The sequence below is a fragment of the Nelumbo lutea genome, chromosome 6 (genome assembly GCF_056320005.1).
Source record: "Nelumbo lutea isolate HS-2025 chromosome 6, American lotus-T2T, whole genome shotgun sequence".
In the NCBI taxonomy this organism is placed as follows: Eukaryota; Viridiplantae; Streptophyta; class Magnoliopsida; order Proteales; family Nelumbonaceae; genus Nelumbo; species Nelumbo lutea.
Genome location: NC_142689.1, coordinates 23,098,157 through 23,125,821, shown reverse-complemented (window position 1 = coordinate 23,125,821; position 27,665 = coordinate 23,098,157). Strand labels below are relative to the sequence as shown.

Genomic DNA, 27,665 nt, shown 5'->3' with positions numbered 1-27,665 from the left:
TTTGGGATCAGTATATATCTAGTTCAAGAAAATGGAATAAATCTCAAATTGTGAGGCTTGCACATAACTGAAAATCTTAGGACCTTTTAGAAATGTATTTGTTGCACATATATACAGCACCTGACAAACCGAGTTGGGGCTGCACCCTTATCAACTGAAATGCCCAGTGACATTGCTGTATGGATAACTGGCTGGAAAGCCTTTTACAAACACAAATTAAGCAAAAAGCATGAACCTAACTTGTGTAGCTGCTTCTGAACGTTCTCTAAATCAATGTCAATTGTACTGGTCAATATCTCCATGCCTGAGGGTCAGATAGTAAGATTCTCTTGTTTAGGTAATATCACGGAAAGATTTTCTTGAATGGCAAAAGGAGTTCCCACTATGTTCCCTCCCACATCGGGAAAAGTTTCACATCCAGGAAGAGGGTTCACTTTGCCCTTGGGGTCCACTTCAATCGGGTACTTTAGGAGGTGACTCTTCATCTCTGTAACATCATCAGATGCAAATTGACTCCAATTCAGCTCACCCAGAGATCTAACCCGCCTAACACATTCGAGGCTCTTTGGTTGTTTAAAGCATTCCTCAATAGTCCCAATATGTTCTGCCCACAGGGACATCCTGTATCCATGGATCTAACAAATGCATATACCAGGCGGACCCAGTCAAGTAATATCTCTCTTAGGTAAAACATCTATAAGGAAATCAAGAAATTAAACAATGCTAAATATAGCAAATTGAGAAATTAAATAAGTATGGCTGGAATGAGGATGCTAGGATGAATGAATAACAAGATTAGGAAAGAGAATTATAAATAATTAAGTCCATAAAAATGACTTAGCTGTAGCCCCAATAGAGGACAAACCCCAAATATCTGAGGTTAAGGCTTTGTTAGGTTGAGTTTATTTGAGTACAGTGAATTGAGGATTTAAATCCTGAGGCATCTCCAATATGGGAACGAGATGCAGGGTGCAGTTTGTTATATAATAATGAAAAGGTTATTTTACCTGACCATTTGGACTGGACATATTTCTAGCCCATGTATGTGAGGGTTGGTAGGCGCCAATTGCAATCTCGGTGTCTCTAGTGCCTTCCATGGAGCGCTGGTTGATGTTTGCAGACCCCAATATCACATACTCGTCATCTACTATCATGCCTTTGGAATGAACATAGATCATGAAGCGTCGACTCTTCTGGGTGCGTGCCTAATTAACAAATATGCACCTAACTTAAGTTAAAAAGAATTGAAGAAAATCATGTGCTTTGAGTCATACTGTGACCACTCACGGAATTCATTTTGAAAGTTATACAACCAAAACAGCTAGTGCAACATCAGCAATCTGGACTCAACATTGAACCACTTCAAGGTTGCAAAAGGTCATAAGTTCATGCATTTTAACCCAGTTTAAACATAAAACAAGCAAAAATGAGTAGAGACTAAGTGATTTTTGATAAGGAAAAAGAAAGGGATAGAAGAGAATTTACTTGAGGATTGTTAGCAACAGTAGTATTTCCACCACATGAAGTGTCCTTTACATCTTGAGCCTCACGATTGCCAAGGCAGAAAAAATTCAAGTAGTCTTGTGGGACATGTGTCTTCTCAAGCCCAGTCTCTTCTAAAGCTGTGTAGATTGTCTCATACATCATTTGCATTGTTTTATTCTGCCCCAATAAACTCCAGTTAGACAAATCTACTACTAAGACTACATATGGAATCTAAGTGTATCTTTTCACAGACCAATTTTGACCAAATGACAATTTTATTAATAACAAAGAGAACCAAAAATGGGGATTCTAAACAGTTCCATAAGATCCATCTGGGAAATCAAACGTCAATTAGATGCCAGCTATTTGTACATCTTTTTCATGTTTCCTTTAAATTATCTGCAGAGACAAAAATATTTTGGCCATTTTCTACTTTTTATCTGTACCCTTGGGGGGTGGGGGGGTGGGGGTGGAGGGTCATGCTAATGTGCACATCAGATATTTGTTTGCGTTTCATTATATATGTTCCTTAAATAGGGTTGGCTGATGCTTCTGGAAAGCTATATGCATCTGTTAAAGCAATGCTAGGGTCACGACCCACAGAGTTACTATTATGGACCTTTAATCACAATAGGGAAAAAATAGAAAAAGGAATGTTTTCCCAAATACAAGAGGATTATAGGGGTTCTTACTTTTGTTTCCTGTTATTTAAAGGTTCCACAATGATCATTCAATGACACTAGCAATGGACTAGTTAAAACTTGCAATTTGATGTATTACTGAATAAAACTCAGGAATCAAGCATACGCAAATGAGGGTGGACCCTGGCACAACGGTTGGGTTGCTCCATTGCAACCTGGGTGACCAGGGTTCAAATCGTGGAAACAGCTGTATGTGCAAGGGTAAGGCTGCGTATGTCTGTCCCTCTCCAGACCCCACATTGGTAGGAGCCTTGTTTATTGGGCTGCCCTTTTAATCATGCATATGCAAATATCTCCATTTACAACTATCCTCTTTAAGAGATTCCCATACCCTAGGAGAAAATTCTGAACCCTAAGTGCTTCTAGGGCTATCCATTATTTTTCTCTCTCTTCAAGTTTCTTCATTTATTTGTGGTTGTCAGCTTCCAACAATTAGATGTCAGCTTTCGTATTACTTTCCATCTAAGATTTAAAACTACTCATAACAGAATCATCAACTCTAATAGACCCATTAAATCATAAAAAAAAATCCATTTGATGCATACAATCCTCTAATTATCACATTAACCCACAACCTTTTAAAACCATATTTTTTCTAGATTTGCATTGTGTAATCATTCATGGAGAGAGAGAGAAAGACAAGAAGAGGAAGATACGATTGAGAGAAAAAGAAAAACCTCCTTCTGGTTGCTGCCAATTCATTATTTATATTAACTTAATATAAAAAGAATGGAAATTACAAGTATGCCCCTAGCGGCACTCCCTAGAAACAAACTAATAAGAAAGAAAGAAAATAACTAACTGATAGCATCTTAAGAGGACAACCCACTAACAGCAGCTATAAAATAACAATTAAATAATCCTCACAACACTCCCCCTCAAGTTGGGCTGAATATGTCTATCATGCCCAGCTTGTCACATAACTCATTGTGTCGTGAGTATGAAAGTCCTTTTGTGAGGACATCAGCGAGTTGTTCCTTGGAGTTGACATAAGGGATGCAGATTTCCCTTTTTTCCAATTTCTCCCTTATGAAGTGTTTGTCCACCTCAATATGCTTGGTCCTCTCATGTAGGACAGGGTTGCTAGCGATGTTTATGAATGCCTTGTTGTCACAATAAAAAAGACATAGGATTATGAACAACTCCAAGCTCCCCTAGAAGATTCTTTAGCTAAAGGACTTCAGCCACCCCATGTGCCATAGCTCTATATCCAGCTTCAGCACTTGACCTTTCTACCACACTTTGTTTCTTGCTTTTCCAGGTCACTAGGTTTCCTCCCACAAATGTGCAATACCCACTCGTGGACTTTCTATCATCTACAACACCTGCCCAATCAACATCTGTAAAGACTTCCACCTTTAGGTGATTATGTTTACTGAATAGTAGACCTGTTCCGGGATACTTTTTCAAATATCTAAGGACTCTCTCTACTGCCTCCATGTGTGGTTTCTTAGGAAAGTGCATGAATTGGCTTGGAACCCCAACTGAATAGGCAATGTCTGGACAGGTTGTGGACAAATAAATCAGCTTTCCCACTAACCTTGGAACTGTTTCACATCTTTTAGAGGTTCACCATCACAGTCACCCAACTTGTGGTCAGCATCCATGGGAGTATCTACTGGCCTTGCACCTAATTTGCCTGTGTCCTGTAATAGATCAAGGGTATATTTCCTTTGAGAAATGAAGATACCATTTTCTGAGCGGGCGATTTCAATTCCAAGGAAATACTTCAGGGGACCTAAATCTTTTACTTCAAATTTAGATGCAAGAAATTGTTTCAATTTTTGTATTTCTGAACTCCAACTTCCTATAATGATGATATCATCCACATACACTATCAATACAACAACCTGTTCCTAACATCTCTTCACAAAGAGTGTATGATCAAACTGACATTGTTTGAAGCCCATCTGCTGAACTGCCATGTGAAACTTACTGAACCAAGCTCTAGGAGATTGTTTTAAATCATAAAGAGACTTTCTCAGCTTGCACACCTTATTTTTACTTCCCTTGGCACATAATCCAGGGGGTTGAACCATGTACACTTCCTCCTCTAAGTCACCATTCAAAAAAGTATTTTTTATGTCCAGTTGATGCGATTCCCAGTCAAAATTAGCAACTAATGACAGGAGAACCCTAATTGAGTTCATCTTAGCTATTGAAGCAAAAGTCTCATCATAGTCAACCCCGTACACTTGAGTATACCCTTTGGCTACTAACAACTTAAGCTTTTAGGTTGAATGGTTCCTTAAGACAAGGGACCCTTCACACACATCATCAGAATACTAGGTTGCATCTGTTGGAAGGGCTTAATCCTAGGAATTAGAATCCTACATAAAATATAGTAAATATAACAATACAATTAACAATAATGCCCAGAGTTTATATATGCATGTACTTCATATCTCTGGTGGATTTTTATACTGATGTCTAACATGTAGTAGTAAAGAAGAAACATTTTTAATGGAACCTACCTGCCAAAGTAAAATTCTTTGCATGGCAATACTTGTTGGAACACCCTCAGGCCACATTGGGATAACTATATAGGCAGCAAACCTCTCATTTGCCTTGATCTTGTTAGCAATTTTTAGAGCAATTTCCATTGGTATTAAATTGTTAGCACCTGCATATTAAAGGTATAGTTCTAATTCAAGTAAATGAGGCTCAACAATCAAATTATTAGTATTTAGTTATAAATAACAAATTCTTGTCATATTCAAGAGCACTACACAAGAAGATAATAGTGAGAGAAATCAATACTTACAAAACGTGTCATTGAATGCAACAAAGATCGTGCTAAAAGTCTAAAACAATAATACTTCTTAGAATTATTCTCAGAAACAAAGTTTGTATATCAACATCAAATATAAAAATTAGTCTCTTCACCAGCAAAGGACTTGGGTGGTAGTAATAAGAAATGATTAAGTGCCCATAAATTAACAATGGATATATCACTGAACATAATGAAATGGCGAAACTGGATTCATGTAGCTGACCTAATATAATTGGAACAAGGTTTAGATGATGATGATAACCAACAAAATCAAACTTTCAACCTAAAGTCCATATCATGAAAATGAAATACAGAATCCCTAACATGGTTATCTTCTACAGGAATGCTATTAGAGCTGTTAGTGGGCCTGTTTATGTGTTTATTTGTGTTAAGGGTTCAAAGTTTCGATACGCCTCTGCGTATTGGTACTTTGAACCATGCAGAAATATTATTTTTTTTTTATATATTTTTTTCAAATTTTGGTTTTTGGGGAGTTTAATACCTATATTTTTCATTAGAAAATAGTGGGGTCCCGAAACACTTGTAAACAGGTGTATCGTGACCCAAAAGATATGATACGATATGCCCGATACGGGGCATATCGGGTGGATCTTTCTTCCTCTTTTTCTCTCTCAGCTTTCTCTGGAAAGGTTTGCAAAACTTCAGATCTGAGAAGGTTTGACAGAAGATTGGTGCTCGAGTGGATCTTTCTTCCGCTTTTTCTCTCTCAGCTTTCTCTGGAAAGGTTTGTAACACTTCAGATCTGAGAAGGAACTGATCGGGTAAGGGTCATTGTTTGGGTGCCTCCCTTGTATCCTGTGATGGAGGTTTCAGTGTGAGGAGAGGTGTCTCTCTGTGTTCTCCATGATTGTGTGGTCTGAGGTCCAATTGGCTGAGTGGTAAGCCTAGTTTCTTCGATCTCCCATATCAGGTCTGTGTTTTCTTCAGATGTACTGTGTGTGTGTGTGTTTGTGCCAGATGTTCTTTTCTTTACTTGGAAGTTCAAGGCTATAGCAGTGTTTAACCTTTTTGGCTGAAAGTTTTTTTTTTCCTCTTGTTTCTAACTTGGTGGTGTTTAAAAGTGTTTTATTGTGCTACCTACTTCTTGTGAAAGGAGTTGGAGCATTTTTTGCTAATTAAAGTGGACTATAAACTGGAAAATAGACCTGATTTCTTTGGTTGTTAGTTCTGTTCCTTTCTTCCTGGTACAAGTTTCTTGTGGGTTATTACTATGTGTAAACAATGTCAACTAATGATCCAGAAATATCTGAAGTCACTGGAGGTCAGAATATGGTCAGTCCAGGGGCTAAAAAATGAGGTTTCCCTGTTGCTATTACAATTCTTGATGGACTGAATTATTCGGAGTGGTCCAAAAGTTTTAAACTGTATGTTGGGCCTAGAGGAAAGCTTGGATACTTGTCTGGTGATATCCCTCAACCCAAAGAGGCTGGGGCAACTCATGATAAGTGGGTTCAAAAAAATTATTTGATCATGTTTTGGCTTATAACTTCCATTCACCCTAGTCTGAGAAAGAATTTTATGTGGGCTGAAACCGCAAAGGAGATATTGGACTAGGCTAAAACTACTTTTTCTGAGAAAAAGGCACTATGCTCGTATTTATCAACTATAGGTTAAGTCCTCCAATTGTAAACAAGGAGAGAAAAGTTTGTCAGGTTACTATTCATCTCTTACCTCCATGTGAAAAGAACTTGATCATTACCAAAGTGTTGACTGGAAGAATGAATCAGATGCAAGAGAGTACAAAAGGCTTGTAAATAAGTAGAGAGTTTTTGCTTTCTTAACAGGTCTTAACCCTAGTTATGACTTATGAGCCTATTCGAGTTTAGGTTTTAGGGAGCAAGGAACTCCCATCACTTCAAGAAGTGTACTTATTGGTTCAATCTGAGGAGAGGAGGATAGCCATGAATCTTCCAGAGGGGGAGCAACAAGTTGCTATCTTTTCCATAAGAGGTGGTTCAAATAAAAAATGAAGAAGACTAAGGAAGTTGATAAAGACAAGTTAAGATGTACTCACTGTGTTAGACACAGAAACACTAAAGAGACATGTTGGGATCTTGTTGGGAAGTAGAAGAATTTTCATTCCTTCCAAAAGAAGCAGCCACAATATTCTAGGATGAGTTCGAGCTTGGCTAATGTTGTTTCTAGTGGTTCACCTCAAGAGGGTGTTTTTATAGGTTCTAACCCTAAGTGGTTGCTCAGTTTTTGATATTGTTCATACTGGTGTTTGGGGACCATACCCATTGTTAATTTCGACTATGTAGGGGTATTTTTGTCATTATGCTTATGTTTAAGTTGCTAATGTGTAAGGTTATGTTAGATCTTATGTCCCTCACTTAAGTAGGGGCACATGTGTCTTTTCCAGAGTATTAGTAATATAAAAACAAATCTGGCCAAATGAGAGAGATGACTTTTTTTCTCTTGTTTGAACCAGATCTTTCTCTCCCTTTTTTCTCTTCTCTTCTTCTTCTTCTTCTCTCTCTTTCTCTCTTTCTTTTACTTTGACTGTTATCAGTCTAACAAGATTCAAGGGCAGGCCAAATCATAATATGGTATCAGAGCTAAACTAAGTAAATCGGATCTGCCAAGAATTCTGTAATTTGCGCACCTAGTCTAGAGTTTTCTCTTGCTTTCTTTGCCATCAGTTGGAGATAAGGGAAAGGGCTGAAAAGGAGTGATCACCCTCTTCCCTTGGAGGTTTCTATGCCTCCAGTTGTGCTGTTCGTGGTTTGTAAGAAGCCCTCCCCTAATTGATGAAGAGAAGAGGGCTGATTCGTGTGGTGCAGTGGGTGCCTTGTGTGGTCTGATTTTCAGGTGATTAGGTAAGAGGTTTCTATGCAATTTCTTGTTGTGAATCGAATGATAAGTCTGTTTCAGACTGTATGGTGGGATTTCAAATTGTAGTGTGCTAGGGTTTGTGCATTTTTCAGTATGATTCAAAGGGGGAGTGGTCCTCAAACAGTACGCTGAAGTTTTAGGTAGTTGTGAGGTAGGGTTTGTGGTGTAAAAAGTGCAGTTTACAGCAATAGTAAGTGCTGAAACCAGTGTGTTCAGTGTGTAGTGTGGTCTAATGTGCAATCTGCTGAATTCAGCAATGGGAGACAATAGCAATAGCAAGACTAGTGTGATGGTCCCAACTGACTACTTGAATGTTCAAATGACCTCCATTAAACTGAATGGAGAAAATTATGTACCTTGGGCTAAATATGTAGAAGTCTTTCTTAAGGCAAGGAAGAAGGTGAAACACATAAGGGAAGAAAAACCCTCCACCGATTCTCATGAGTATGATGATTGGGAATAAGAAGATGCACATATTATCACAAGGTTATGAAACAATATGGAACCCAAGATTAGTGTAAATTTCATGTTTTTGATACTGTCAAGGAAGTGTGGGACCATGCTAAGAAGTTGTATTCAGGTTAAGACAACACAACTAGGGTATATCAACTGTATCAAGAATACTTTAATCTACAATAGGGTAATCAAAGTCTTGAGGAGTACTATGCTAGTATGAAAAACATTTGTAATGAGTTGAATGCTTATCACCCCCTCACTTCTGATGTCAAAATTCAGCAACAACAGAGAGAACAACTAGATGTGACTTGATTTTTGGTGGGGCTGAAGTCTAAATATGAACCAGTGCAGGTGCAGATACTAGGAGGATCAGTTCTCCCTTCCTTAGAAGAGGTGTTTGCTCGACTTAGGAGGATTTCTATTGGATATACCAAGAACCCTAATGTTTCTAACAGATCAGCCTTTGTAGTATCAAGGGACTATGGTGTTAGAGGTGGAGCTCGGGGAGCTTAGTCTGACCGTAGTGGTAGCAATGGACCGGCATATGGCTGGAGTGGTGGTGGTGGACCTGCATATAACTGTGGTGGTGGTCGCACTAGAGGTCGAGATTCAGGGGGAGCCTGTGGTAGAGGACGTAGTTCGGGTCCGAGGAGGTGTACACATTGTGGTATGGATGGACATACCATTAGTTATTGCTATGATTTGCATGGTCCACTTTCAACTTGGGCCAATCATGCCATGACTAGTGATAGTAGCTTCAGACAGGAGAGTCGTTCAGCTGATCAGATGCCTCCTACATCCATAGATGTTCCCAGGAAGGAGATGATGAGTGTTCCCCATGATGAGTATGAGAGGTTTGTCCAAGCCACATCTCAGCAGAACACAACTACTCTTGCACACGCAGGTATGGTTTGTCTGTCATCCACACCCAATCCTTGGATTATTGACTCTAGAGCCTCCAATCACATGACTGGAACTCCAGGTGTATTTTCTTCCCTCTCTCATTGCCCAACATCACAATCCGTTACCCTTGCTAATGGCTCCACATCCTCCATTTGTGATGCTGGTAATGTTAACATGGACTCCTTACCCTTATACTCAGTTTTGTATGTCCCTAAATTTCCGTTTAACCTTATGTCAATTAGTAAGTTGACCAAGTCTCATAATTGCTCTATTACTTTTTCCCTTCTTCGTGTGTTTTTCAGGATCTCAAGACAAGGATGAAGATTGGTGGAGGGCATGAAGCTGGTGGATTGTATTATCTTGATAGTGGTGGAAGTATGTCAACAACTCTCCAGTCATCTCTTTCTCCTCTCCAGTGGCACTGTCGATTTGGTCATCCTTCACTGATAGTTTTGAAGTCTTTGGTTCTTTCGTTGAGTCATCTTTCTGTTTTAGATTGTGAGTCGTGTTAGTTGGGGAAACATCATCGTGTTCCCTTTAGTCCTAGGGTTGATAATCGTATGTTGAGTCCTTTTTCTTTGGTTCATTAAGATGTTTGGGGTCCTTATAAAGTAATATCATACAATGGATATAAATATTTTGTCATTTTTGTTGACGATTATTCAAGGATGATGTGGCTATTTAATGAATGAAATTTGCCATTTTCCAAAAATTTTATGCTGAGATCCGCAACCAATTAGGTGTCCACATTAAAATTTTTCGTTTTGATAATGGCCGTGAATATTTCTCTACATCATTTCAATAATACTTGGACCAACATGGAATTATCCATCAGACTTCATGTACCTACACCCCACAACAAAATGGGGTGGCTGAGAGAAAGAATCGTCATCTTTTGGAAACAACTCGATCCCTTATGCACCACATGAATGTACTCAAACCTTTTTGGAGTGATGCGGTGCTTACTTCTTGCTTCTTGATTAACCGGATGCCCACGTCTATCCTTGATGGTCATTCTCCATTCACCACTTTGTTTCCTACCTTGTCTCTGTTTCCTCTTTCTCCTTGGGTTTTTGGGTCAGTCTGCTTCGTTCATAATCTGGGGCCAGGAAGGGACAAGTTAGATGCACGATCCCTTAAGTGCATCTTCCTTGGCTATTCCCAGAATCATAAAGGGTATAAGTGTTGTCATCCTATCTCTCGACGTTCCTTCGTGTGTGCTGATGTTACTTTTTTTGAGTCTACTACGTTTTTCTTGGGGTCTGGTGATGTTTCTTCTTCCTCATCACCTCCTCCCTTTCTTCTTCCTGTTGTGGATTTTGTTCCTCTTGTTCCAGCTGTGATCAAGTCCTTGCCTCTGGTGCCAACACCTGTTGAACAGCCACCTATCCGTCAAGTGTATACAAATCACCAACATGCACTAGCTCCTCCTCCAGCTTCATCATCATTGACAGATCCGACAATCCCCACACCAGCCCCAACCCCAGTATCTGATCTTGATCTTTCCATTGCCTTGTGGAAAGATAAACGTAGTTGTACCCTTCATCCTATTTCTAATTATGTTTATCTCACTCACCTTTCTGCTTCCCATCGCTAGTTTATCTCCTTGTTATCCTTTGTTGTTGTCTCTAAGGATGTCCAGGAAGCTCTTGCCTCTCTAGGATGGTGCCATGCAATGGAAGAAGAACTCTCAGCTCTAACTCATAATCATACTTGGGACCCCACCACTCTTCCTCCTAGTAAGCAGGCTGTCGGTTGTAAGTGGGTTTATACTGTTAAGTACTTACCTGATGGTAGTGTAGAGTGGCTGAAAGCTAGACTGGTTGCCAAAGGGTATTCCCAAACCTATGGTATTGACTACACAGAGACCTTCTCCCTGGTTGCTAAGATTGGTTCAGTTCGTGTTGTGATCTCTCTTGCTGCTATGTATGATTGGCCCCTCTATCAGCTTGATATCAAGAATGCTTTCTTGCATGGTGATCTGCTCGAGGAGGTCTATATGGAGCAACCACCAGGGTTTGTTGCTTAGAGGGAGGATGGTAAGGTGTGCCGAATAAAAAAGGCCATTTATGGGCTTAAACAATCTCCTCAAGCATGGTTTGGTAGGTTCAGTGAGGTGGTAAAGAAGTTTGGTATGAAACAGTGTCAAGTTGATCATTCAGTCATCAATCATGACTCTCAAGCAAGAAAGATCCTATTGGTGGTGTATGTAGATGATATTCTTATTACTAGAAATGATAAAGTAGGAATTGATAGGTTGAAAACTTTTTTGCATGAACATTTTCAGACAAAAGACATTGGTAAACTAAAATATTTCTTGGGGATAGAAGTAGCAAGGTCTAAGCATGGTATTAACTTGTGTCAGAGGAAATATGTTCTTGATCTGCTTGAAGAAACAAGTTTGTTAGGTGCTAAACTAGCTGAAACACCTATGGAAACAAACACTAAGTTGAGCAATGATATGGGTGAAGTATTTGAAGACCCTGGTAGATACTAGCGGCTTTTAGGTAAACTAAACTACCTAACCATTACTCGGCCAGGCATTTCATTTGCGGTTAGTGTTGTAAGTTAGTTCACACAGAAACCTCTGGTTCTACATTGGGATGCAGTTCTAAGGATTGTGAGGTATTTAAAGGGGGCTCCTGGTCGTGGTTTGATATACAGAAGTGGTGGAAAACTTGAAATATAAAGATATACTGATGCTGATTGGGTTAGTTCTATATCTGATAGGAGATCTACTACAGGCTGCTGCGCTTTTCTTAAGAGTAATCTGGTGACATGGAAAAGTAAGAAGCAGATTGTTGTGGCAAGAAGCAGTGCAGAGGTAGAATATAGAGCTATGGCACATACTACTTGTGAATTAGTGTGGCTAAGGAGCCTTCTACAGGAGATGGGATACACTGTTGACACTCCAATGAAGCTCTACTGTGACAATCTCCATATTTCCTCTAATCCGGTGTTTCATGAGAGAACCAAGCACATAGAGGTTGACTTTCACTTTGTGAGAGAGAAGGTGCTGAGTGGAGTGATAGATACTGCATATGTTAACACAGGAAACCAGTGGGCAGACTTGTTTACTAAAGGGTTGAGTCGAGGAAGAGTGGACTACATATGTAACAAGCTAGAATTATATGATATATACTCACCAGCTTGAGGGGGAGTGTTAATGTCGACTATGTAGAGGTATTTTTGTCTTTATGCTAATGTTTAAGTTGCTGATGTGTAAGGTTATGTTAGATCTTATGTCCCTCACTTAAGTAGGGGCATGTGTGTCTTTTCCAAAGTATTAGTAATATAAAAACAAATATGGTCGAATGGGAGAGATGACTTTTTTCTCTTGTTCGAACCAGATCTTTCTCTCCCTTTCTTCTCTTCTCTTCTTTTTCTTCTTCTTCTCTCTCTTTTTCTCTTTCTTCTACTTTGACTGTTACCAGACTAACATGATTCAAGGGTAGGCTGAATCATAATACTCATGTTCCTTCTATGGGTGACTTTTGCTATTTTTTCCTATTTATAGATGATTATTCTCAATGTTCATGGGTATACTTGATAAGATCTCGTGATGAGGTACATGCTTTGGTGTGACAATTTCATCAAATGGTTTTGATGCAGTTTGGAGTACGGGCCATGGTGTTCAGATCAGATAATGCTAGGGAATATCTTGAAAAAGACCCGACATCCTACTTATTAGAGCATAAAGTAATTCATCAGGGCAGTTGTTCATATACTCCATAAAAAAATGATGTAGCAGAAAGGAAGAACAAACATACTGTGGAAGTGGCAAGAAGTATTATGTTGAGCTCCACAATTCCAGTTCATTTTTTGGGTGATGCAGTTCTCTTGGTAGTCTTCTTGATTAATAGGACCCTCTCGTGTTCTTGGATACACTATTCCTTTTAGCCTTCTTTGTCCTAAAGGGGAGATGTTTCATGTGTAATCTGAAGAGCTATACTCGAAGTAGTAAGGAGGAGAAGTGAACCACAGAACTGAAGAGAATGTCAAACTATTCTATCCAGCCGACCAGTCCTTTATTTATAGATGAATATGGTACAAGGTACAAGAAATTACTGGGATGCCCCTGATTAGTGATGGGACACCCAGATGACTTAAATCATTAAACAGGATTAGGCCCAGGCCCATTAACACAAGCCCAGTTACAAGATAAGTTAAACATAAGAATGGGCTAATAAGAACTCTTATCAGCCGAACATCACTCTAACATTCTAACATCATGTTCCTTTGAGGGTGTTTGGATATGTATGCTTTGTCCATATCCTTGATACTCGCCGCTTGAAATTAGACCCTAAAGCAAAGAAGTATATATTCCTTGGGTATGCAGGAAATTAGAAGGGGTATTGTTGTTATGAGCTGGTGTTAGGAAGTCATTGTTACCATGAACGCCACTTTCTTTTAGTCCACACCTTTCGTTTTGGGTAGTGCTTTTCATGAGGAGTGTTTTTGGGCAGGAAATGAGCAACCTACACCACTTCCTGTTCCAACTCCTTTACCTACTGTAGTGTATGGCCCACGTCAGCGCCTATGGCAACAAAGGGGGGTTGGTTCCACAACAGTGGAACCCACACCACTTTTCATTGGCTCATATATGATTCCAGGTTCGATTGACATAGACTCAGGTATTCCTTTTGCTTCCATTGATGTTTCAGTTCCTATTGATACTACACCTGTGTCAAACACTATTGGAGACGACCTAGACCTTCCTATTGCACTCCAAAAGGGGAGTTGAAGTCAACCCCAAATTGAGGAAAAATGTTGCTCCCTTAAGGAAAGTTGACTGCAAACCCTCTCCATTTGAAAATCTCTTACCTTTTCTCAACTCTCTTAAAACCCAAGCCTTGTGATTAGGCGAGTTTCAGACCTGATTTCCCTTCCTTTCTCTATAAACAAGTACCCAAATCGAGCCCAAAATAGGAGCTGGAAGCATTTTACCACCATTAAAGGGACCCTCATTTTTGTTTCTCATAAAAAACTCTCAAGTCTTGAACCCTTGAGCTTCTAGTCTGCCCCAAAAGGCTAAGAGACACTCTCCAACTTTAATTGACTATCAAATAGTTCAAACACCTCTTCTATTTCTTTTAGAAAATTGATTGAAAGCATCTTGCAAGTTCAAATCTTCTATCAAATGCCATCTTCAGCCTGTACTAGATAATGGATATCAATAGTCAAGTCTACATCCAAGAAGTAAGTTTCTTAACTTGTTTTTCTGTTTCTGTAGTTTGTTTTAGTTCATTCCATATTTTATTTAGGCTTGAAGAATGAGGTAGAGAGGAGAGGGGTTTGGGGAAACCAATACCGAACTCCTCATAACATCAAATTAGACCAAGTCCCGAGGAAGTTTGGACTCTTCTCCTAAGGCTTTGGGGTTTTTACCTCTTTTTTCTTGAAGCTAATCCTTGGAAAATTAAGCCTAAACAACTCTCATATTGGGCTGCTACAACATCTTGGAGAGAGGGGTGCCTAACACCTTCCCTCTCCTAATCCATTTGGGCCCAAGATCTCCTAGTTGAGTGCTTCTCCAATGATAAAATCGAGTCACTATCAAGAAAATAAAATCAATTTCTTAAAGCTAAAATGAGGGCCCATGTCCTCTAAAAATGGGTGGTGACTCCTTTTTCTTGAGCTGGCCATGAACTTCTTGGAGCTCACAACTAGTACTCACACCTACCACATAAGATTCCAGATGCATTCCTCTATTTTTCCCATTCGGCTCAAATTTTATGGATGATATCATCCTCAATCTCTCCTTTGTTATGAATTATCGAACCAGGGTATCTATCTAGATCAATATTAATCATATTTCACTACAGATAAATGATTAATCATTTACCTTTCCATCCCACCATAAGGAACTTTAGAACTACTCTTCACGAACAATTACAAGAACTCCATCATTGATACATGTTGCTTTCATATGTACAAGTCTATGAATGAAATGCTTGTGATTTGTACAGGGTTCCTGCAGTCCTATGAAGTTTCTTTAGTTACAGAAATACAGTTTCTTCCCTGATGTAAGTTACTTTTATGTGGGGATTAACAAAACAGCAAAACTAAAGCTTGACGAGAGGGACTTTCTCTCTTGATGCATATTGAAAGTATGACCAGGTTTCCTTTTTTGTGGGGATTAACAGAATATTAACACCAGAAATTACTTTACGCTGATAAGCCACACAATAAATTATTATTTCTTACCATTAAAAGTTTTCAGTGATATAGACCTCATTAAATATCAGTCAATCAATATACAAGCAAAACTGATATAAGAAAATTCTCTTACTACTAAAGACAGCTAGATCACCAATAAGGCCCACACTTTCAATGGTTTATCCCTACCTCTTTTGATGAGATATTTTAACAGATAGTATTGGATCTTCGAAGGGATAACTTTTAAAAAATCCAGCAGGAGAGGAAATGTTTGCTTGACACATCACAAAGAGAAAAATAGTTTTCTTCCATCTTGAAGAATATAGTTCCTCACCTAACTCTTTGTATGAATCCCAATTATATGACGATCCAAGAAAGTATTGATTCTCAATATAAATGAAATGTTGGGCAGCTCGGATGGCCTTTATATAAGCTGTGTGTATGCTCATGTCAATCAGAACATTCTTGCCACATACTAGGTTCTGTTGCATATAATATGGTAGTTATCAACTATAAGAACATAATAGCTAGAAGGAAGCCATCACAAGAATATGAACTCTATTTACTTCCTCTCACCTTATTTATAGCATCTTTTGGGTCCTTGGGAAAACCTTTCACGGAATTTGAATCAATTGAACGAAAAACCTAAGAGTTGAAAATCCGCAGAAGCATACCAAGTCTCAAAAATGAAATCAAATACATAAAATTCAATACTATGAGTTAACCAATGACCACTTTTACCTGAACATGCCAAGTCTCTGGATCAGTCTCACTTAAGCAAGGAACATCAAGCATCCCAATGATGTCTGGAATTCTTTCTATTCTGAGCAAGGCATCATCAACTAGCTTTTTAAACCTTTTAATTCCCTCTGGTTTTGTTGCTTTCTGCCAACGCTCTTCAAAGTTAGTGAGGATGTCATAGGCTGCTGGACCATCTATTTTACAATGCAAATCATGCCATGGTTCTCTTGGACAACCAACAACTGGACCCTATTATTCAGTAATACAAATAAGTAAACCAAAAAAATAAAAATAAAACAGGAAAAGACACATAAATAATCTCACCAGATGATTTGGTGTGATGGTTTACTAAGTTCACATTACCAAGTTTTTCTAATAACATTTTCCATTGTTAGAACTGCACATTTAAGTGGAAGTGTGCAAAAAGCTTTGGAATCTGAGCCAGGTTACAAGCCTCAGATTGTCATGTCACCTCAGGTGGATGCAAGGGATAAACCATGGAGTGTTTTCTTCAATGATTATAAGATCAACTTCTTCATGGCATGATGACTTGAGATAATGGAAGCATCATGATAGTAAACTAGTATTTAAGGTTCAGAAGAGGTTGTAGGATTGGCAATTGAGAGGAGAAGAGTTTACTTGACCAGATCATGCTGTCATTTGCGAATTTTCCTTTAATAGGGCTTGACATTCAGTAAGAGAGATCTCTTTGGGACATGGTGCAATATTAGAAGCCTTAGATTCCCAGGAATGTCCTTGGCATTGAACCATGGTTAGCCCAGGATAGAAGAACGAGAGAACAAATTTTATGCTGCTAGGATTGTGGCAATATTGCCTTCGTCAGTTTTTGACATGTAGGAAATCAAGATGGATCTTTAGCACTTTCCATCTTCTGGTATATAAATTGGAAAACCATAAATATGCATGAAGCTCACAGAAGTATTATGGGGTTACAAAGAGTATTGCAATAGGAATGCCAACTACCAACAGATTGCTATAATATAGAAGAAAACGTGGCAGGATGGTTACCGTGAATGTAGGATTATGGTAGTCATCTTTATGCACTGTTTGTAATGTCCTCAATATGGGATGTTCTGGAGTATCATATCGCCCATCACATAAATCAAGTCCTCCAACAAAAGCTATGATCTTTCTTTTATTGTTACCCGCATCAGCATCTACAATAACAGTTTTTTGATGATGTGTATAGAGTGTCCCTGTTTCCTGACAATGAAAGTTTTAAAAGGAAAAAGTTCATTGCAAATTTATCACGTCTGGTACCAAAACTGGAATAATAATTTAATGAGAAATTTCATACTAATGAATGAAGAAGGAAAACCAAACATAAGCAAAATATTACATATCAACCATATTTTTTTTATCAGTAAATATGTGAACAAGGTGGATCTTTGTAATTTCTATGCAATTTATGGTGGTCTGAAAATATTGAATAGAATTAAAAATGTCTTCTTTTTTTTTCTCTTTTCGATCTGGCTGTCAACAGGGACTCACCCGGGATGCACCAGCCATTCCATGGAATATTCAACCTGCAGCTTTGCAGGTAAGAACCTGGATCTCCACTGGGGGAGAGATGACAAATGATCATCAGAACAGGAGGTGACTAACTGCATTAAAAATGTCTTCAGCCAAATGGAAAATATGCAAAGGAAACATTAGTTTTAAATCTGACCATTTGTTTTTTAATGGACCTTTAGTGCTTCAACTTAACGTTGATGGCATCTTGATTCTTCATAATGGATAATGTCTTAAAGAATAGGGAAATGAATGTGGATTGTCTAGAGGAGTTTGGATGACTTCCTCTTATTCAAAATGTGTGTTGAGTGTGGGACATCTTCTATTCAAACATAACAATAGAAAACTATTCTCTATAAAGTTTGCTGGGTACTTGATCATAGGAAGGAATCCTAGTCAAGCTCAAGTATTTGGCTTGAAATGTTGAACTTCCAGTTAAAACCTCCCCGTCTTTTTTTTTTTGCTAGAAAAAAAGATGTGGAACCACATCCAAGTGAAAGAAAATCCAGCAATCAGGAATTCAAATTGCATCAATATCTGCATATTGTATAAAATCTCCTAATTTTAAAGACATTTGTTATCTCCTATTTGATAGGGAATTGGCATATTATATTGGGAGAAGACTCTGGGCTTTCAGCTTAAAAGTGCAGCTCAAACTGTCTATTTTTAAACAAATAAAGATTCCAAAAATCCTTACCGGGGTGCATAATATAGGTTCATTTCATTAACCAATTAAGAGCTATGATATGTCCCAAAAATTTGACACGCAGTTCACAGACTTACAGCAGCGTTCACACACTCAAACATCAACAAAAGAGACTAGTATTCATTCAGCAGAAAACATTAACAGTTGGTCAGTTCTTCGAGAGACTGCCGGCTCTCCCAAACACTCACAACATTCTTTACTCAAAGAAGAACATACCACCCCCTATCCCCCAAAGCCCCTTCTTATACTCTTCTGATAGCATAACTGACTCCCTCTATAAATGCCCAGCTGGCCTAGTTATAAATGCCCCAAAACTCTTCTTTTTTTCATAACTGACATAGCTATAAATGCCCCAAGACTCTCCTTATTACCTCCAGCTATAATTGCCCTCATGTGATTAATTGTTCAATTATTTCCCCCCCTTAGCTGATTGTTGACCTTTCCTCTTCCTGGCATATGTAAGGTTAATTGGGGCCTATCATTACCCGTCGCCCAAAGTCTAACCTTGTCCTCGAGGTTAAAATGAGGAAACTGGTCTCGAACTAAGTCAAAAAGCTCCCAAAGATCTTCAAAATCAGGTAGGTCCTGTCAATGAAGAAGCACTTACAACCAGTAACTCCAGGCATAGTGGATGGACACACACCGCGCACGGCAGCAGGATAATGGAGCTTTGCAACTCTTCCAGTCTCTGAATAAAATTCCTTCTTTCTTTGAAAGCTAGACATTTTCAATCTCTTGACTGCTACCCTTGTTCCATCAGGTAAAAGCCCACTATATGTGCCACCAGTCTTGGCATTTCCAACAAGACGGTTACCTTCACTGAAATTCTTTGTAATTGGTCTCAGTTCCTCATTGCTGAAGACTTTCCATGATGGGGTAACTGATGCAGATGTTGATGGATTAGATGCTTTGCGAGACCTTCTGCGCCTCTTGCTTCTCCTGTATGCAAGCAACCAAATTGCAACAGCCAAAGTTGTGCAAAGGATCATCCCACTAACAGTTGCAAGGATGATAAGATACTCCTTGTGGCGGCGCAGGTGGTAGCATTTGTTCTCTATATCAAGCATACAGATGAACTCATGAGAGTTGTTGCATCTCTCACCCACCAGGGTTGGCTGGCCATTAGTCACCGATGTACAGGTATTGATTAGATTAATGCCTTTGCATGATGAATTGGAGCCATTGGAGCGAAATGGTGCCCTAGGGGAGATGGACTCATTCCAATGTGTTGCATTGTCAGACCACTTCCAACTAAAACCACCTGTAGAATTGAAGCCTCTTCCTCCAACCCACAGCCTCTTGCTGTACTAGTGCTGAGTTTTCCAGCAAAACTTAGTTCCTTGGCTGATGTCAGTGCTGCCAAGTGCCCAGTATAATCCCTACATCGGGACTCTGATTCATCCCAATAACTGGAGTTTTCTATCAGCCCAAAACACTTGCTCTTATTCGGACTGATTATCGGCAGGTCTCGTAGGGGAGCAGAGAGCACCTCGAATTGGCGATGATATTCCTCAACAGTAGAAGACTGATGTAACGAGAAGAGCTGCTCCTGTAAATTACCCTCCTGAGTCGATTGAAACGTTCAAGGAGGAGCTCTTTGAATTCTGTCCAACCACGAAAAGGTCGCCGACCATCTTCCCAGTAATACCATGCCAATGCATCGCCCTCTAAACAGACAACTGCAGCATGCAGATGCTCTGCCGGAAGCAATCCATTAATCTCAAAATAGCGTTCCGCATGAAAAAGCCAGCCGTCTCGATTTTCCCCATAAAAAATGGGTAACTCCAACTTCCTGGGAAGTGAATCAGGAGTATGTTCCGGCACTGGCATCGAAGAAGACGCCGGAAATGCCGCACTCTTCCCTTTGTCAGCAGCACGGCTCGATGCGATTAATGGAGGAGCAATGTCAGTAGAAGACAAAGGAGCAGAAGAGACCTGTTGATGAAGCAACAGATCAAAACATCTCACCAGATCTTGAATGCCTCCCTCCAGAGATTGGACCGAGCTCTCTAGAGATGAGATCTTCGAAAGTCCAGCTGCTACCTTGTCCGGATCGAGACGCTGAAAATCGTTACGTAAGCCATCCATCTCCAGACGCAAATCAGAATGCAGAGAAGTCAAGCGTTCTTCGAATCCCTCCACCTGCGATGCCACTTCCTTAACTGTCATCATGGCCGAGGAAAGACGGGCTCTGATACCACTGATATGTCCCGAAAATTTGACACGCAGTCACAGACTTACAGCAGCGTTCACACACTCGAACATCAACAAAAGAGACCAGTATTCATTCAGCAGAAAACATTAACAGTTGGTCGGTTCTTCGAGAGACTGCCGGCTCTTCCAAACACTCGCAATATTTTTTACTCAAAGAAGAGCATACCATCCCCTATCCCCCAAAGCCCCTTCTTATACTCTTCTGATAGCATAACTGACTCCCTCTATAAATGCCCAGTTATAAATGCCCCAAAACTCTTCTTTTTTCATAACTGACATAGCTATAAATGCCCCAAGACTCTTCTTTTTTCATAACTGACATAGCTATAAATGCCCCAAGACTCTCCTTATTCCCTCCAGCTATAATTTCCCTCATGTGATTAATTGTTCAATTATTTCCCCCCCTTAGCTGATTGTTGACCTTTCCTCTTCTTGGCATATGTAAGGTTAATTGGGGCCTATCAAGCTATTCTTATATTGCAACTCCATCTTTTAATGTGTTGGGTGTTCTTTCGTAGAATCTTAAAATAATAAAATCACAGGCAAGGAAGTTAGGGCATATCTGTAACCAAAAAGAACAGGAAAAGGCAATGCTTTATTGCTGGTATTGATTCTCATTTGAAGTACTCAATTGTTTTCATTAATAATTGATATGTTATTGAGAAAATAAATCATGGAAAATTGGCTTTCATTTGCAAGGCTTTTCTATACATGATATATTCCAATAAGTTGGTTTTCACTGCAACTTCAAGAGTATGACTATAAATGTCCAGAACTCCAGAAAAATATATAATATGATTTCATTAGGGGGTACCCAAATAACATTCAAAGGCCTCACCATTGAACACAATGAGCAAAAGGCCCACCTCTGGGCAACTACTAATTTGACCTATCCTCAAGAAATCCAGAAGTATAAGATTTGACAACTGCTACATAACCTGAACTATCTGGAAAGAATTGTTGATAATCTGAACTATAATTGGTAGGGTACAAGATATGTAGAATCTTATCCTTGGAGAACAAATTATAGTTCTAAGTGTCCAGAATATTGCTGCATAAAATGCCAGGTGCACCTTCTCTATGTGGATAACATTTTAGGTTTCATCCTTCAGGTTTCCAATCAAACTAAAACAGGCTTAACCCAAGACAAAGATGTCACCGAATTAATTCATGCACGATGTAGGGAATTATCTAATATAGAAAACAATTAAAACTGTAGCATAACCAAGGATTCAAATAAGATAAACAATTTACTCTAACCTGCTGTTTGGCCCAGCTGTGTCTTTTCCCAGCAGATCGGGGACAAAGGATCAGTTGCACTGAGGACTGCTTGAAAAAATGACGAGTCTCCTCGTCATGGGTTTGCATGAGTCCATCCTACATTCATTTACTTTGATGAGATTAGTAGATAAGAGATTGAAAATTTTTCTAATTGTAATGTAGAGTGATGACACTGGCATACATGAAAGCATTTCATAACATCTTACAAATTGTTAGCAACAAAAATCAGAATTTGCAAATACATATTTAGAGCTACTAAGCTTATGACTACTCAGCAACAGAAAGCATATGGACAGAAAACAGAAGAGAACATACAAGTAGCCTAAATGTACTTTCCTTTCTCTGTTTTCAGTGAAAAATTCAGGCCACTAGTTCTAGGTTACTCTCACTCTCATGACTGCAATACAGACTGTCCCCTTGTGCACAGATATGTGTGTATTACTGTTTTTTATCAGCAAGAAAATGAACTTTATTAATAAATGAGTGACACAGGTTACAGATAAATAGAAAGACAAACTATGCCCAACAACATATTATAAAACAGCCCAAAAAAGCTGCTGCCTGTAGGCCCCCTGTTTAGCTAAAGAGTTGAACACCCCATTGGCAGTCCTCCTAATCCAAGTAAAAGAGGCATTGAGCTCCCTTTCCAAGATTTCAATCTCTCTTAGCGAGTGCTTGTAAACCCAAGGAACATTACCCCTATTGGTAACCCAAGAGATCACCAATTGTGAGTCCCCTTCAACCTCCAAGTTTTTTAAGTCAGCTTGTTTAGCAAGTTTTAGACCCTGTAGCAGTGCTAACAACTTAGCCTTTTTAGAGTCACCACCCCCCAAAGGACCTGAATACATTGCCAATACTTTGCTTGAAGTATCTCTAAGCACACCACCAATGCCTGCCAAACCCGGGTTTCCTATGGAGCTTCCATCAAAATTTAACTTAATTTTGTTAGTACCTGGGGGCTTCCATGCCCTTACTATACTAGTCATTGAGAACTTTTGAAAGAGGTCAAGAGTTTTTACCCAATGTGCTACTCTTAGCTTTATAATTTTCACAGTTTCTTCCTTTTGCTTGTTTAAATATCCTTGCATTCCTTTCCTCCCAAACAGTCCACACCACCCACCCTAACTTATTTCCACATAGCCCGAACTCTTTCCATTGGCTGCCTTAAGAAGTTTGGACCGAAGAGACTCACTACATCCTTGGGAGAGCTCCATCCGCAACGAAAGAGAGAACGAAAAGACTCCCAAACATGGAGCACAAAAGGACAAAAGATCAATAAATAGGGAAGGGATTCACCATTAGAAAAACAAAGAGAGCAAGCATGAGGGGATAGGCATTTATTTGGCCTCCTCTTTTGAAGCATGTCGCAGGTGTTCACAAAGAGAGCAAGCATGAGGTTAGGTGTTCACCTAACCTTGAACGTTCTAATAGCCTATGGTTGTAGCAAACCAGTGTTGAACAATTTCCAGTGCCTTTAGTTATATAAGATCAAATTATATTTTCACTAGTTTGACTCTTTTCCAAAATGTCCAGCAAGCACTAACACCATTTCTTTGTCAAGGTAATATATTTAAGAAATAAGACAAAATCTGTCATACTATTGTATTATGAAATACAAAGATCAGGATATAGTAATAAATTAGAGAATATGAGAACTTAAAATCTAATCATTTTTGGATTTTACTGGCAACCGAAATTTACTTATGATACAAAGAAATCAAGAATCATTCCCATTGTCTCAGATGGTAAACATGGATCAGGCCTACCACCTCACAATTATATTTCAGAAGATCAGCCTAGTCAGATATGGTCCTGGAACCATTCCCTTACCTTAATTTTTTTTTTCCAAAGAATGATTTAATAAATGAATTTGTACCAACAGTTCCAGTTAGGATAATCATAATGACAATAAAAGTTACCAACCAGTGATGATTCTGATGATAATGATAACCAACCATTGAGACTTATATAGCTATTAATCAACAATAAACATGTCAGGTGATTCTGTCTTAAGGATACTGTGAAATAGAAAAGAGCACTTTATGGATGAAAAAGAAAAAAGGGAAAAAAAGAATTTGGTGGCCTTACTGTTTTATAACCCAAAATTTTCTTTGATGTAGGATCATCCCATACAAGAAGCAGAATTCTCACACCTTCCTGTGATTTGGACTGGAGAAGATCCCCCAGAGTGGAGTCTGATGAGCAATCACCATCCCTAACCAGAGTAATTTTATGGTACACTGACCACCCAGTAATGTAAATTAACTTACGAGCCTGATGTATTGCATCAAAGATGTCATGCCAACATTTCCCATTCTTGTATTGCATCCCATGGTCAAGATTTGTATTTGGAAGGCAGCCATCAGGAACATGAGCATCTTGATAAAGTGTAACTTTTCCACCTTTTCTCAGAGGAAAGTAAGTGCCCAGAACACCATTGTAATCAGGACCAGAACCAACTCCTTGGTGATATATGTTCAGTTTATCTATTGGGGTATATTGAATTGAAATAGTCAAGACAGCTCCCTGCTTGTATGGCTTCCCACTTGCATTGAGGATTGGGAAGGTTCCCTCTACTTTTTCTCCTGAATACAGCTGCTGCACTGGAACCCCTACAACACCTATAAGCTGGGAGCCTATGACATCATTGTCTTTTACAACAAAATGGACCTCAGCGGCATAATGTGCAACAGGAACATAAAAGTGCTGCGTCCAAACAGGGTTTTCACTATTTTTTATCACATAAGTCCTCCCGATTACAGCATCAGATACTGAAATAACCACATATGGATCACTGGTATCCTTTTGAGGCCCTTCTCCTTCAACTTTTCTGCTGAAATTCATGGGGAATATCCCAAAAATGTCTTGGAAACTTCTATAGAACATGTCCATATTGGGGAGGTTTTTTGCCTCATAAACCCAAATATCTAAGTTCCCATGCAGAAGCAAGAACTTTAAAGGCCCTTCAGATACCTGAAAAGGGATTATCTGTACACTCTGACCATGCAGCGAGCTCTCTGATGATTCAGATAAGGGGTAATCCGACTGAAGAGATGAATCATCCATCCCTGAATAAGAAGGTGCCACATCACTTGAGAATGAAGTATTAGTTAAACTATACATATTTACCCAATTAATACCTCGTGCCCAGGCTCTGAAATGTTGGAGGTGGATTCTAAGACTAGTGGATGATTGCCTTCCAGGGGTAGGGGAATGGTTAGCAGAAAATTGCACCCTAGCTAAAATAATAATCTCCAGATGAGGATAAGGAGAAGGGTAAAGAGATGAAATACTCACAACATGATTAGTTGGTAAAAATCCTAAACCTGCAGAAGCTAAACTATCTTGGTGGTGGCAACCAGAGAAGCTATTGGCCTTGGTAGGAGTTGGGGGATTAACCTTCAGGAAGCAGGTACTAGCTGGATTTTTTTTTTTTTTTTTTTGGAGAGGGGGGGGGGGGGTGTGGAAAGAACAAAATCGTAAACCAAGCATGGATAACAGTAGGAAGAAGGGAACAGAATGAGAAGACAGGAGACACTGATCACAACACGAGGACCTAGAATGAATTGGCAATGAAGGATGAAGCTGTGGATATCGTGGTATGTTAAAAGAACTATATGAATTAATAAGACAGGGAGGTGGTGTCGGCTGCGATGAATGTAGTGTCGCATACGGGGGAGGATAAGGGGAGCTATAGGAGTCGTTGAATGAATACAAACCGTGGTTCTCTATTAACAAACACTATGCATGTTCCTTATTTAATGGCTTTCTGAAACCAAATTCCCAATAAGAAAGTTGCGACAAAATCAAAACGAGTTTCTGTTTCTTCCTAAACTTTCTTTTTACATGAATTAGTTTCATCTGAAATTCAGAACCGAATTGAATAGAATATGATCTAACCAAACCAAATGGACTCTCAGAGAGAGAGAGAGAGAGAGAGAGAGAGAGAGAGAGAGGTTACCGTTCGATCTTTGAGAGTTGAAAGATGGGAGAAGATATGACAGGCCGTCCAGAGGCGTGCTTGAAAGAAGATGATGGACTGGAAAATGAGTTCTTCGTTCTGTTCTTTCATTTGATTTTTCTGTTTTTCATTTATTACGAAGAAATGAAGCCCCTCCAACGACCAACCGTCAAGTACGTCCTTTCCAGTGTCATATTTTCAGTTTCGAGGAATTCTATCGGTACGCGCCTCTATTTTATTTCTTTACAAATGCTAGCACCACGGATGCTTGCCTAATCACAAAACGACAACAGTCCAAGAAAATTATAACTACAACCCACTCCAACTGGCTCGATTCACAGCATCAATACAGCGTTGTCTAGTGTTTTGAAAACTGCCTCGAAATGGAACCGCTTTCCGTTTCCGGTCCGGGTAATGGATCAGCGGTTCAATCATCCGGGTCAGATAGATCAATTTATAGAATATAAAATACAGAAATTTTCAGTTTATATTGCATATTCATTATATTAAATAAAAATTTAAGTATGATAAATAAGAATTATTATTATTAATAATATAAATAATTAATGATTCAGTAGTTATTCTGGCTAGGTCATTGATTTGAGGGTGAACCAGACCTGAAAATCTGGCCAGGTGACAAATTGATTGGTTTTATTACAGGTTGAAAATCAAGCATTGGTGTTGTCACGCTTGGACCGGACTGAATGGTTGGTCTGGTGAATGTGACCCAGCAGGCTTTTCGGGTCCCAATTAATTGGGAATTTTTATGGGTTTAACAATTTAACCGGCTAAATAACCAGCAAAACCATGACCCAATGAGCCTGGTCTGTCCCATTCCATCCATGGGATGGAGCAAATTAGCTTGGCCCCAACCTTTGCGCTCTACATATTTATATCTGTATTCTATCCAAACTGAGCCTAAACGTTTATATTTTGTGCCTGATGAATCGATGACCTATCGATACAATTCGTATCGATTGATATGCTGCGAAATTTTGAATCATACTACTACCATAAGTGTACTCATATGTAAGAATTGAACTACGATTCCTTTTTTTACTAAAAGACAACTAAAATTGACATGCATCCCAAATTTGTTCTTGTGCCTGATTGATATCCTGGTGATACTCTACACTATCCTTACAAATTTTAATGTGCTGAAGTGAAAAAAAGTAGCAAGATATAAGTTTGCTTATTATTTAAAATCACAAGACCTTTAAAAAAGTCAAATGCACATTGACAGAACCCAATTTAAAATTTTTACCAAAATCCATCAAGAGAAACTCTTTTTAAAGCCTGATCAACAAACCTCAACCTCAATTAGAATTTATTGGGCTTACTGGGTCATAAAAGGGATATAGGGTTTTAAACCCTAAAAGCTTCATCAAATCCATTCATTAGGAGCATCTTAACTTCCCATGTGCTCAATCCCAAATTTATATTTTGTACGATATGGTACATTGCTATATTTTGAACCTCATGGCAAAATATACCATGGATTTCGAAGATTTAAGCAACTACATGGAGCCTTATAAACATGGTTCCTGGGTCATGGTTTACAGTGCAGAACTAGGGACATTGCTTAAAAAATTTACATATTGAGCTCCTAAATTCAATCAAAATTGGATGCTTTATGATACTAATCCAATGCTCAAATCTATACATACCCTAAACCACAATAAGACAAACCTTTGTCTCACCCAGTAGACCTCCACATAGCCCTAGATCTAGGACCAAGTGGTCTCAGCATTTGAAACAGCACTAGAACTAAGTGGCCTACACCCTCCATCCCTACCCTCAATATTAGTCTGAAGAGTAGTTGAAGATAGATAAGCCAAGTCCATAAGAAGTGCAACAAAATTCAGCAGCAACAAAGACTCATCCACTTTGTGGCTT

General features: G+C 39.0%; 1 protein-coding gene and 1 pseudogene across 4 annotated transcripts; both read right to left on the bottom strand.

The window, feature by feature from the left end:
• Positions 1-64: 64 nt before the first annotated feature.
• LOC148847928 (phospholipase D beta 1-like) lies at positions 65-25,887 on the bottom strand. Of its 4 annotated transcripts, none has more exons than XM_088948474.1 (11): positions 25,770-25,887; positions 23,897-24,876; positions 21,788-21,904; positions 17,104-17,298; positions 16,075-16,323; positions 15,910-15,978; positions 15,668-15,815; positions 4,661-4,809; positions 1,486-1,662; positions 1,008-1,205; positions 65-635 (listed from the first exon to the last, which is right to left on the bottom strand). In XM_088948474.1, exons 2-11 carry the CDS (start codon positions 24,872-24,874, stop codon positions 312-314), a joined length of 2,604 nt encoding a protein of 867 aa, XP_088804600.1. In that variant the 5' UTR covers positions 24,875-24,876; positions 25,770-25,887; the 3' UTR covers positions 65-311. The 4 variants fall into 4 exon arrangements, with proteins under 4 accessions (XP_088804600.1, XP_088804601.1, XP_088804599.1 ...); XM_088948475.1 differs by lacking the exon at positions 25,770-25,887 and adding an exon at positions 25,106-25,184; XM_088948473.1 differs by lacking the exon at positions 25,770-25,887 and having other exon boundaries at positions 23,897-25,536.
• On the bottom strand, positions 18,743-20,485 carry LOC148847929 (C-type lectin receptor-like tyrosine-protein kinase At1g52310; annotated as a pseudogene).
• Positions 25,888-27,665: the final 1,778 nt, after the last annotated feature.

Excerpts from the sequence above, each read along its gene's own strand:
- LOC148847928 (XM_088948473.1), bottom strand. The coding sequence starts at position 25,300 with ATGCTTGGTTTACGATTTTGTTCTTTCCACACCCCCCCCCCCCCTCTC. Across the intron at positions 16,324-17,103 it reads ACCATAATCCTACATTCACG|GGTCCAGTTGTTGGTTGTCC; the intron begins GTAACCATCCTG and ends ACTGAATAATAG. Across the intron at positions 15,979-16,074 it reads CAGAGACTTGGCATGTTCAG|GTTTTTCGTTCAATTGATTC; the intron begins GTAAAAGTGGTC and ends TTCAACTCTTAG.